At 40.4% G+C, this 13,217-nt stretch overlaps 1 protein-coding gene across 3 annotated transcripts in view; it reads left to right on the top strand.

Annotated features, from left to right (window-relative positions):
• RBMS1 (RNA binding motif single stranded interacting protein 1) overlaps positions 1-6,860 on the top strand; it is a 139,925-nt gene extending 133,065 nt beyond the window's left edge. For all 3 annotated transcript variants that reach the window (XM_005415811.2, XM_031058172.1, XM_005415812.3), the window contains exons 12-14: positions 85-165; positions 1,401-1,485; positions 4,345-6,860. In XM_005415811.2, coding sequence (XP_005415868.2) covers positions 85-165; positions 1,401-1,478 — 159 coding nt within the window. In that variant the 3' untranslated portion in view covers positions 1,479-1,485; positions 4,345-6,860. The remainder of the gene's footprint in view (positions 1-84; positions 166-1,400; positions 1,486-4,344) is intronic.
• Positions 6,861-13,217: the final 6,357 nt, after the last annotated feature.

The following is a 13,217-nucleotide window of genomic DNA, read 5'->3' as shown; positions in this document are numbered from 1 at the left end:
TATCTGTTAAGGAATACCATGACAGGTATTTTGAATACTTTTATATTGGGCTTTCACTCAATGTAATGGTCTCTGTCTTTCTAGTACATGCCAGCCACAACAGCTATGCAAGGAGCCTACATCCCCCAGTACACACATGTCCAGACAGCAGCAGTTCCTGTTGAGGTTAGTACATTTTATAAATGGCCAGAGATAAGAAATATGAATGCATTTTTTTTCCTGGGAAAATTAGTGCTCAAAGGCAAATATTGTAACTGTGAATGTATTGTGAATGCCACCTGTATTAAAACTATAAAATGTCATTATTCTCAACTAATATAGTCAGTATTACAACAAAGAATTACCTGTACTTATGGCAGGACATACTCAGAGCAATCTGCTCTATGAGCATAGCTCAGGCAAACCCTGTGTTTTGTCAAACATAACTCCAATAGTAACAAGCCAGGGAATGTATTGTAGTTTTGATCTTTCTCTTAGTTTACCTGTGTACAAAGTTATCTGCCAGCAGACCTTGATTGTAGATTTTTGCAAAGAATCCTGATTTGACCCTGGCATCTCAGGAGATTGTGCATGTTTGTCTAATAAATCTCGCCATCAAACAGGAATTTATTACTTTTGTTGGAGAGCATAACATAAGTAAGCTAAATAATTTATCTCCTATATTGGCTTACCTTACAGCCTTTCATAGGTCAGTACTGCTTTAACAGAGGAGCTAGACAAGGCATGCTGCAGCTCCTGTACTCAGAATGAGTGCCAGACAGTCTCTTCCAGAGCCTGTAAGAAAACAAACATTTCATTTCAAAGTCTGTTTATCCAGAAACTCCAGAATTTGTTTGATTCATTTTGGTGCATCTGCCCATGTGGATCAGAGAAGTTCTTTTGGTAATTACCTGATTGCTCTGTCTGCCAGAGCACTCTCAGCTGAATTAATTGCCTGGTTTCTGGGGAGCCTGGTGCAAAGTCCCATCTACAATTCTTTGTGTTGCCTAGTGCCAACCCCATCACAGTACTCATAGTGTTTGTGTGGTAAGTAGATCTCATTCTTCTCCCTGCCCTTCAAAAGGAGAGGGACAGAATGCTCTTTTACATGTACAGATAGAAAATATTCTAGCAGTTATTTGCTCTCTCTATTTATTTCTATAATGTCAGAAGTTTGAGGGGTTTTTTTTCATTATCATCAAAGCATCTGAGGAAGTACAAAGTTTGCATGATCATTTAATTCCTCTGCTGAAATATTCATTGAGGTAAAGTTAACACCTCAGACTTGGAATACCTCACTTGAGAAATGTGATGAAGATTTTAGATTTGAAGACTGTTAATTGCATGAGTCAAGTGGAAATACAAATTGCAGGTAATGCTTGATTTTGTGTCTCATGGCTTGCCTTCCTTTTTATTTGCAGGAAGCCAGTGGTCAGCAGCAGGTTACGGTAGAGACATCCAGTGACCATTCTCCATATACGTATCAGCAAAATAAGTAACAGTGAGGTAGGGGCCCATCCTGTCTCATGAAAGATGTGAATTCAAAGATGCTTTATTTCATAATTTACAGTACTCTGTATTGAACTTTTTTTTAAATGTCATATAAATAATACTGATGATATTGTCTGGGGACAGTGAAACTGATTTGAACTTGGCCAGAGTCAAAAGCCAGGGAAGGAAACCTGGGATCCAGAAATTAATTAATGAGTTCTGAGTAATATTGTTTTAATAATTTCTCTATACCATAACTGGATTCTGTTGGATTTTAATTTGTTCATTTTAGCAGCGTGCTGTATACGGAACAACAATAAATTAATGCAAAAATACAAGAATCAAAATGCTAAAGGGAATTGTGCTGATAGACATATCATGCCTAGTTTTGTGGTACATGTAAGGTTAGAAGCAGCTTGGTGGCTGATTTACAGACCACAGGCAGGGAGGCAGTCTGGTAGAAATCCTTGCTGACTTTTCTCCTGAAGACTTCCCTGCTCATCCTTTTTTCTAGAAAAAAAACCAGTTTGGCCCAGAGTTTTGTCAATTTGTTTTTGATCCATGTCCTCATTTGGCTTTAATTCCAGGGTTTTACTTTCGTACTCCAGGTTTCCTCTGGTTCTGCTTGCATGGCCTTTTTCACTAGCAAATCATTAGCTTTACCTGAACTTACTTCACGCAAAATTGTTTTGCTTTCTGTACATTTCCGTCCTAAAAATGTTATTTGCGCTAGCTGTTCCCTTTTCCATGATCCATGTTTTAAAGTTCTGGAATTTAGTTCTTCCTTTACTCATCTTCCTTTTTTTTTTTTTTGTTGAGAGCTTTGTAAGCCAGGCAACTTGGCTACATATTTTTTTACATCACATTTTCTCAGACCTCACACTGAAAAATTCCATTCATCTGCAATAATGTGCTGGAGGCCATGTTATAAGGGTTTTTCTACAGCCCTTGTGGCATTTATTTGATACTGAAAAATCAAAATCAGTTATGTGCTACCATTGCGTGATATCTCTCTAAAATGTATTGATCCAACAAAACACACATTTTGGCATTAGCTTTGATGCTGCAGGTCAGCTGTGCTGTTTGACAGCAGTGCTCTCATCCCCATTATTGGCATAACAGCTTCTTGTATGGAAAGATAGAAACAATCCAATGGGGAAACTTGGCACATTCAGCAGACGGCAGAGCCTGCGTAGCACAGCATATGACCCGTGTTATTCCTGTAGTCGGGCCAAATGCTGGCATCTAGAGGAAGCCCACATCCTTGATTTGCTTCCAGGGCAGGCAGAAAGCAAAGCCACAGGCTCTTCTCGTTATCCATCTCCTGGTGTTAAAATCATGACTCCTGCACGTTTCCCATGCCAAGGCTCTTGCCTGGTGTTAACCGCTTTTCAAGGAATTATTTGTTTTGCCTTAAGTCTTCCCCGTGGGCATGTAAAACCTCCTTACCAGCAGAGATCTGTGGGAGCCAGCAAAGCGTAATCCTGCATGTCACATCCCCCTCCTGCCTCTCTCTCCCAGCCTGTCAGTGTCTTTCCCCATAGACTGAGGCCAGGCAGGAGGAACAGCCTTAAGTCTCCTGAAAGGATGAGTTGTTGTTGCAATCTGAGACACGTTTTGTATTGATGGCTCTTGTGTAGATATCCAAGCTCTGTGAGCAATTCTGTGTGTTTGCTGTAAGTCAGTTCTCCACTTATTTTATTCTTCAGAGAGGCACTGTTACCTGTATTTATGTGCAGTGGGAGCAAGTGAAATCTGTGTCAGCAGAGGCTGTAGCAGTGGGCACGCGGGGAAGGTTAATATTACCCAGCTGATTTCAGCCTCAGAGTATGGCATTTGGTATTTCTGTCCCTGGAACATGCTGGCACTTGTCTTGCTTCAGACAGGTGAAGGGGAGGGAATTGACAGTTATTTTGTGCCCTAAATACAGGGAACACTGCAGTCTCTTGATTGTTGTGGCTTTGTCACTGTTGTCCAGCTGAAACTTCTTTCTAAATGCACATGCAGCACTTTTGGGAATGTCCTGTTGAAAGTCAGTACCCACATTCCCATAATGCAAGGGGTAAATTACAACTAGCACATTTGCATGAGGGGATGCAGTCATTCAGAAATACACAGTGTTTTTCCTCTGGCAGCTACATTTAATAACTTTATAGCTTCTTCTCAAAAAGTTGCTCCTATGTGAAAAATAGTCAAAGGGACTTGGAAAAAACCCAAACCTGTTTTATATGCACCTACAAATGTACAAGCCTTAAAATACCAAACTTTGCCTTGCTTTAAAAAATTAAAAAATTGTCTAAACTTTTTTGTCATTAGCTGGGTATTTTTTTAAACCCATGTGGCAACATAAGACAGTACATTAAGAAGTCTGCCTTCAAATTTGATGAGCCCTGACTTGCTGTTCAGTATTACCATCAGGGAGGCACAGTACCTGTGTCTGTCTTAGCTGTCACACATAGCTCGTTGAAGCTGCACCAACAGAAAGTTATTGTTCCTTTTCCAGAGCCTTGGAGATGGCACAGGAGTAGCACACTCAACCCCTTTTGGTCGATTAAAAGGAACAACAACAACAAAACAACAAAGAAGGGAAGAGTGCAGCTTCACAGTCCCCCCATGGGAGCTCTGTGTGCTGAGCACTTGTTAGGGAGAGAGGGGGAAATGCAGCACAGGCTCTGTCCTGGTGGAGAGCCTTATCCTGGGAAGGGCCAAGCACTTGCAGTGCTGCCTCTGTTACTTCCCAGGTTTATACTCAGATTCATTGAGTCTTCTCACAGCTGTCTGAAATAGGAAGTCAGTTCATTTTGTGGACAGCTACGTTAGAAAATAGGTGTGTGATTGTAACTCTGCTCTAGCTCTGACCTTTCTGTGTTACAGATGTCCAGTGTTGACCTGGCCTGGAGAAGGGTGCAAAGGCTGAAACAATCATGGATTTTACTGATCAATTGTGCTTTAGGAATTATTGACAGTTTTGCACAGGTTCTTGAAAATGTTATTTATAATGAAATCAACTAAAACTATTTTTGCTATAAGTTCTATAAGGTGCATAAGAAAAACCTTAAATTCATCTAGTAGCTGTTCCCATGAACAGGTTTATTTTAGTAAAAAAAAAAAGTTTTTATCAAGTGTTATGACGCAAAAAAAAAAACCTTCAAATTTCTGGGTATGCACAGATGACCACGAAGACTTATTCACGTGCATGACAGAATTTGTGTTTTGGTTTATTTTTATTTTGTTTGTTTCTTTTTATCTTTTTTTTTTTGTATGAAATGGATTTTCTGAAGTTTAAAATAGTAAAACATCTAAGATGATGTTCTGTGCTTGCAGTGTGTGAGTGTTGCTTTAGTGCAGTGTTGCAGTTACAGTGTCTGGTCTCTTAGCTTTCTGTTTTTCTTTTAATGTAGTGTGAAGTGTCTTATCCTTTTCTATAAATTCCAATTTGCCTTAAATCTTTCAATGCTGTAGCTGTTTCAGTAAGTAGTCCAAACTAATGGTGTAGAATGCTTTGACCAAATGAGCTGGTCTATTATGCCTTGTAAAACAGCAGCATAGGGCTTTTAAAGGTAGTCAATAAAAATTGCTGAAAATTTGGCTTTTTTAATGTGTAGTAAGTGTTTTTAATGATTTTTTCACATAATATGTAAGGTAGTGAAATGCAAGAGGGGAAAAAATGTTTTGTGTGAAACACATTTTCTGACTGGGGAAATTTTAATAGTATAAATTGTTTGTAAGGCCATATGCCTATAGTTCCCTCTGGTAGTTTGAATGATTTAGGAACTCTGCTGTATGATGCAATGTAAAATCTTTTTTTGCCTTTTTTCAGAAACTAACTTGATGTTCTAGTTTTAGCATAGGTAGAGTAGGGAGTTTGGGGTGGAGATATCACCGAATGTTTTTGTCCTTCCTTTATACTAATGATAGTGCTTTAGGATGAGGATTGTGCTGAGAGGTAGCAAACAGAAAAGTTGCTATTACAGCAAAATGGCAAAAGCTAAAGGACTCGTTTTCAAACATATGCTGAGATTTAAGTAGAAACATAATTGATTGGGTACTAGCTCTCTATAGTAGGTAAATAAAAATAAAAAGACTTGGCACTTTTAAAAGGTAACTTTACCAAAGAACAAAGAGCCAGTAACCAATAATTCTGATTTGTCTCAGCATTGCGTCTTCTGTACTCTTTATTTTTGCCGGACCAGTTTGCGGTTAAGAGAATGTGCCTTTTTTGTACATTTGCATTTAGGTTTTATAATTTTAATTGATGTATGGACACAAAAGCATGAAGGAAGACTTGGATCCAAGCAGTGCCACACTTTACATCATCACTACAAGTGTTAAGTGTAAAGAAAACCAATTTTGAAACTATGAAATTCCTGATTCATAAATACACAGTTATTTGTACTTCACATATTAGATAATTCACTGCTACTAAAGCTTTTTATTACAATTGCATATGTTTTAAATTGAATGATAAATTAAGTTGTCTTCCAAAACTGTGTACTTCTCTGGTCAGCTGTATATGATCAGTTATCTACCTCAAAGTTTATTTCCTTTTATATTGGGACAGGTTGCTGGCCCTCCCTGTTTCCACAGACCAAATCATCCTAGCTCAGGAGCTAGGGCTAAGCAGTTGTTTCTTTCAAGTATTTTTTAGTTTTTAAATTTTGTGTGAGTATTGGAGTATAGATGTCGGTGACATTTCATAGTTTCAAAAGTAAATTGCTGCTCTGAGAAGTGTAGATTCTAGTGAAATGCATAGTCATAAGAGATGTGTTTTTGTTTTTTCTTTTTTTAAAAAGTTGTGGTATTATTGGTTCTATGCTCCCTGGAATATTACTGCTTTGTAAAAGTCCAGACTTCCTGCAGCACCTTGCCTGTATTTGGTAACTTTCCAAACCTGGATCTCTCACTACTTGCTATTTTTGCATTAATTAAAAACTGCAGTATGATAGCTGTGTTAGAGGGAGGGAAGAGTTGCTGCCAGAAATGTCTGAACTAAGTGCCATACTCATTGTCTGGGTAAGATTTGGGAAATTTAACCTCTGTACATAAAGAAATAATCAGTTACTTAAACATCACATAGTAGACAGCCATTAAATTATAAAAAATTAATTTATGAAGAAAGACCTTTTGTACAGATTGAAAAAAAAAAGATTTTCATAGAGATATCTATATGATCAAGAGAGTTAATTTTTTATTTTTGTTTTACTAGTGCCACAAACTTGCCAGTGGTAACTTATTTGTCCGGTTCAAGATAACTCTGTAGTTTTGTTTCCTAGGACTTGTTGTTAAACGCCAAAAGACATTTTTGAACTGTAAATTTGATTAGATTGTTAGCTTTTTCTGTTTTATTTCTTTGAAAACTTTTGAATAAAAAAGATCCAAAAAAATGAAAATGCATTGTCTTTTTCCTTCAGACCTTCCTTTATTGGGGCAAAACCCAAACAGGTTATGGTAAAACTTCTGTGTTTATTTGGAAATGTTTGGAATTGCTTTCTGCTTGACAGCCTGGGTTTTTTTCTCCTCAATCTTTCATCAAAACCAAATTTTAACTCTTTCACACCACACTACAAAGTCACTAATTCTTTCAAACACAACAGGAAAAGATATATGAAAAATACATTATGAGATGTCGGATTTGGATGCAAGAACTTTGTTCTGCTATGTGTCAGCTCACACAGGGAGTTGTGTGTAACCAGGCTTGTGCTGTGGGTGTAAATGCCATTTTCCTGAGGTAAGGTTGGAGGTGGAGGGTCACTTTGGTAGCTCATGGCACAGGATCACTGCCTTCAAATGCTTTTGTCTTCCCACGTGTGCTGGCATTGGCTGGAATATCCAGTTCTGGAGAGCAGAGGTGACACTTCACTGGGACTCAAAGAGATCTCCAGTGCTGGCCTTCCAGCTGCCATCTTTAAGCCCTGCATTTCTTTAAAGGTAATCTCTGATTTTATTATCCTTTTGGCAGGATCAGTACTGGTGGTGGTGTGTATCAGGTAGAGGACTGCTCTGACCAAAGTAAGGCTAGGGAAAGCAAGAGGAGAAAAGTCAAACCGTTGTGTCTGCTCAGCCAAATGCTTTACCAGCTGCATGGTCTGATGTGGCTTTGGATTGATGTTTGTGGCAGGAGGGGGCTCCGGCATAGCCTTGGACACCTCAGGGTGTGCCCAGCAGTACAGAGCAGGGCTGGGTGATTCAGAGGGCTCCTGCTCCTTGCTGTGGGAGCTGAATAGGCAAAGGGGAGGCTCGCTAAACCCTGGCTGTGCTGCTCTGGAGAGCCCTCTCCAGCCTGGGAGACAGTTCTTTCCATTGCTCACCTGGCTTTGAGGGATCCCAAGAGCTTTGCCAGCACCGTGGCAGGCCAGGCAGCCTGCTGGGGATGGCAGGTGGGGGCATGCAGCTGGCAGTGCTCAGCCTGAACTTTCACTCATGCAGTACTCGTGCAAGATATTGAGAATAAATGTGTTTCCAGTGGAGCTGGCAAAGCAACTCACCTGGGGAATGGGAAACTTGATTTACAGTTGCTTATGCAATGAAGACATCCTCAACAATTATAGCACTAATTGACCCTGGAGAATGGCCTGAAGTTGTGGCAGGGGAGGTTTAGGGTGGATATTAGAAAAAGGTTCTTCACCCAGAGTGTGGCTGGGCACTGAACAGGCTCCCTAGGGATTGGCCACAGCACCAAGCCTGACAGAGTTCAGGAAGTGTTTGGACAATGCTCTCGGGCACATGGTGTGACTCTTGGGAATGGTGCTGGGCAGGGTGGGGAGTTGGACTCGATGATCCTTGTGGGTCCCTTCTAAATCAGCATATTCTGTGATAATTGGAGAGAAAAAAACAATACACTGTGCTACTAAACACTCAATTCCTGTAACTGAAAAAAAATACCACTTAGCCATTTGGGGGGTCATTTAAATATTGGCTCAGTATGTTGCCTGTCCCAGATGCAATGCATGAGAAGATGAATACAGAAAAGTTTAAAAAGGTTTTGTTATAGTATTCATGTTCATCACCATACTGAATTAATCTCAGATTAATAAGCATTATTTTTAAATTAGGTATGAATACTCCTCACAAAAGCTGTATGTAAATAGAACAATACAGGCTGGAAATGTTTTTTGCTCTCTATCTCTCTATTTGCTTTTCTAATTATTCCTATGATAAACTTAGCTCTCTTAGTATATTTGATAAGAATGAATGCTTTTTTCAGGTTAGTATCTTTTGCCTGATCTAATAAGGTTGTGTTTATCATTCCTATCAGGCGATATGCAGTGATACAATGTCTTTATGTAATATACTTTTATTGTATATAATAAAAGTCATTACCAACTAGTTTGTTCAACATTGGCTCCATTCTCTTGCATACAACCTGTTTTGAATCCTACTTGCAAACTTGCTGTTAATAATGTTTTTTACCTGTTAAGAAATATGGGTAAGTATCAGATTAATGTAGGATGATTGTGTACCAATATAAATGTTTTGTGCAAGATCATGCACCAACCCTGTTGTTTTTTAGTTGTTAGTGATTATGTGGTAGCCTTTCTTTAGGCACTAAACATAATTTTTTATCTTTCTCCATTTTCTAAATTAGCTACTCTGAGCAGGTGCCAGACAAGTGCAAGCAATGCATTAACAAGGAGTATAACCAAGTACTGTTGAGCAACTGAGCCTTGCATATATTGGGCTAGAACAGAGTAAGTCAAAGAATCTAAAGCTCTTTGCTGGTACTGTGTGTTAGCTTTTCAGAGGAAAAAAAATAGTAAGTACTGTTTTGCTCTCCCTTTCTAGCTTTAATTTATGCCGTGGTACCTCCACCATACCAGACAAAGTCATGACTGACCTAATCTCCCACAGAAGCATCATATCAGAAATGCATTTTATGTGCCAGAATATTTGTATGGGTTTGTATCCTACTCCTCCTGTACACACTTCACTGCACTTGTTCCTTTTTCTGTAGTCAACCACTCCAAAATTTTTTGTGAACTTCCACATGTGTTGGAATAAGATAATCTGTCCTGTCCAGCAGTGCCTTCTTGTGAAAGCCAGTGTGTTGTTTGGTGGCATTTAAGACGTGTTACCTTCCAAACGCTTGCCACACTGACGTATTCTTTCAACTGTGAAAGATCATCTGTATCCTTCCCCCGCCAACAAATTCTGGCATTGATTAACCCAAACAAATCTGAGGCTTTTGGCTTTCAGACTCAGGCCATTAATTCTCTCCAGAATAGGGGTTAGGATATACAAAACCCATTCTGTTTGGCAACTTCTCTTTCAGTGACTAAGAGAAGCCAAGCTGATGTCAGAACAGGAAAGATTTACCATGCAGCGATCAGAGGGAGGGGGTAAAAGCCTGCATGTGGAATGAGTCAGTCTTTCCTTTTCAGGACAGCTCTAACCACATCTACCATCTGACAAATCTGTGCAGCCCACTTCTGTAGTAAAGAAGAAATCATATCACAGGAAAATACTACTGGGGTGTTTTTCCATGTCCAAGAAGAAAGGCCAGCTTGTCCACAGGCAAGCCTTCACTGTTTAAGATACCTTGCCTTTTTCAACACTATCCTCTCACGCAGTATCTACATCAGTGGTGTTCTGAATTCTGCTGTGTTATGCTGGTCCCCCTTTAGCTGAATAAACTGACTTCTTTTGACAGCTTCACTGCAATACAAAGGGATTTTTGGAGCACTGAAGGAATGAAGGTATGTGGCACCCTAAAGACTTCCCGCACGCACCCCACAGGTGTTCGGGTCAACCTGCTCAGGCAGCTTTCTGAGAAGGGTCATTGTTTCAGAGCCCCACATGCAAGTGTTAGCAAGGGGAATAATATTTGTAAAATGGTTTCTGCACATGCACTCTGCTGATTTTAAAGAAGTCATCTGCAGTAGAAGTTTTCCCAAGTATTTTAACCACCTGAAGCTCACACCCAGGGATGATGGTTTTAAGCAATGTCTGTGAAGCACTTAAGGGTAATGGAATAAAGCAATGATTAAACAAGCTCAAGAGAAAATTTACTAGTAAATTTTATGTTTTGGTAAATAGTTTTAGCTTTTTCTAAGCACAAATAGAAAATTACCTTTCCTTTGTGTGCTTCAGCCTTTTCCCAAAGGGAGATACTTTCATACCAGTGAGAAAACACTGCTACATTTTTGTTTGGTTTGTTGGTTTTTTTTTTGCCTTCCAGTGAATGTTAAAAAGCCCCAGAATGTATTTACAGGCATTTGTTACCAGCTTCTTTTTGCATCAATTTATTCTGGTATCTTTAGCCAGTCTCAAAGATAATCTGTAAGCAGAATATACATAACTAGGCACGTGAAGCAGTTATTTATTGACCAGCCCACTGAAAAGAAAGAATTTCACAAGCCATTGGTCTGAGCATGACTGCTCACCCAGCAAGGTACCAGCAGTGGCTTTGCTGGCCATGCAGACATTGGGCAGGAGGGGAAGGGTCAGTCCCTGCAGCTCCCAGGAGCAGACCCTCAACATTGCCATATTTCTATCTTCTGCCAAGCTCCATCAGGGCCCCTGGCATGGGTGCCTTGCCCCAAGAAACTGACTGACCTGATGCTTCCTGACTTGCCTTGCTCTTTTCTTCCTTTAGATTTTATACCCTTTCCACATTGCTGCTTTCCCTCCTAAACGCTCGAGCTCCTAGCAGTCCTGTCCCACTAGCTCTACCTCTGTCTATAATTTTACCTTTCTTATCTCTCCAAACTTTCTCACAGCTTTTTTTTCCAGCACTCTGAGCAAGGTTACACAGCTGGGCTGGATCAGAGTTGGGCCCTCATATGCAGGGATCTGTGGAGAGGGAAGGGAGGCACAGGACAGGGGCAGCAGTAAGGGCTGACATACTCCAGGTCTTTCTTGAGTCAGGAAAACATTCAAATGCAGTTGGAAGAAAGGGTATTCAAAGAGCTCCAAGTGTTGCTGTCTTTGCCAGAACAGAATGAAAACTAGATTTCAAACAGCTCTAAGAGGCCAGTGCAGCTCAGTAGAATGAAATGCTCCAGAAGTTAGCAGCTGCACGGACCGTCAGTTCCTGACCTCCTTCAGCCCTGCTCTGCTCACTTTCCAAACTTCAACAAGTTCCAGCTGCCAGCAGGCAGAGGCTTCTGACGTGAGTGGGAAGGAGGCAGCTCAGCAGCAGCTCACAGGCTTCACACAGCAAAGGCCTTTTGCCACTTGTGCATTCAAGCGAGTCACTGTGCCCTGAGCTGCAGAAGTTATGGAACAAAGCCAGCAGTAGGGAAGTAAGCTTGTGCATAAGAGTGGGAACATTTGGGGTTTAAGTTGTTTCTAGGTAAACTGTTCATATTTAAGAGTGGTCGAGCTCTGTCTTTGCTGTGGTGTCTCTAGAAGCAGCAAGCCTTACCCTCTATTCTAGGGTGGATTTTGTACAACAGCTTTGAAAATCCAGATTTCAGTTATTTTAAAAATCAAAAAAACTAGGCAGTTATAGAAATTCCTCTCCTCAAAAGTTTTTTTGCAGATGAAACTAGCCAGCTGTCTCTGGAAAAGCAGTTCAGGACAAACCATGCCATTCTGTGTATCGCAGTCCACATATGTACAGCTCATCTCTTCCAAGTGGGGATCACCTGATCAGCCCTGCAGTGTGTGTGCTGCTGCCCTGCTTCAAGCCTGCAATTAATTTCCTAGGCAGTGTTGTGCTACATCAGCAAAGCCAGCTGTTGGGGCTGCCCTTGTTTATTGGGCCCCCAAGGTGAGTGAGGGCGCCGAGCCCCGGGCTCCCAGGGATGCTCTGTGCAGCCCGACTCGGGCTCTCTGCGCCGCTGCCGCCCTTGGCTGTCGGTGCTGGGCGAGGAGCAGGGAGCTCAGAGCCTCCCACAGCCGCGGATCTTACCCAGAGCTTAAACAGCTCCTGTGCAGCCGCCAGAGGGCATCGGGATAAACAGAAATTATTACTAAAGGTAAACACCCATTCACAGCACGTCATTATGGAGCGTTTATTTACCTGTTATTAAAAGCAAAACCTCATCCTGCCTTTGCACAATACAATGCAAGTGCTCACATTTCTAAGTGTTTTTAGTCCTCATTAAGATAACAATAGGGTTGTCTTTATTGGAGGATAATAAAAACTAAGGTTTTTTGGGTTAATGAAACAGGTAAGGATACCTTCAGTACACAGCAGGCAAGGGGGAGGAAAAAATAAAGGAATCTAATAGAAACCACAACATCACCAGAAACACAAGTGCTCCATGCAAGATCAGGGAGAATTGGTAAGTAGCTTGGAAGTGACAGACAAACACAAAAGGAGACAAACAGCAAGGGAATTATGGAGAAGTCAAGCAGCCTGCAAAGTTAGAAAGACTTAGAAATCAGAGTTAAAAAGAGTTAGAAACCAGAGTTAGAAATCTTTTTCCCATTAACTCAAAGCCTGTCTATTTTCACGTACACTTGGGAGAATCTGTTTTATGATTGCTATATCTTTATAAGAGCCATGACAATTGAAAGCATATTCATTCCAAACACAGTGTAAAACAAACAAATACCTTCTCAGGAAATAGATAAAGCTGTGAAGGTAAATTGGTGTCTTAGGGGCTAGATGAAAAATCTGTACTACAAACCAAAATTATTCTAAGTATTTAAAGTGATATAGAAAAGGCAGCTCATTTTTTGCAAGGTTCATTCAAGAAAACCTGTCAATGATCACTAAAGAGGGCTTCTTACATATTAATCCAGATGACTAATACAGATGTGGAAAGTGGGTGAAGGGGCCCACAGAAATAGATATTTTT

Source organism: Geospiza fortis, unplaced genomic scaffold (assembly GCF_000277835.1).
Source record: "Geospiza fortis unplaced genomic scaffold, GeoFor_1.0 scaffold112, whole genome shotgun sequence".
Classification (NCBI taxonomy): domain Eukaryota; kingdom Metazoa; phylum Chordata; class Aves; order Passeriformes; family Thraupidae; genus Geospiza; species Geospiza fortis.
The sequence above is the reverse complement of the archived record's forward strand: the minus strand, read 5'-3'. Positions and strand labels throughout refer to the sequence as shown.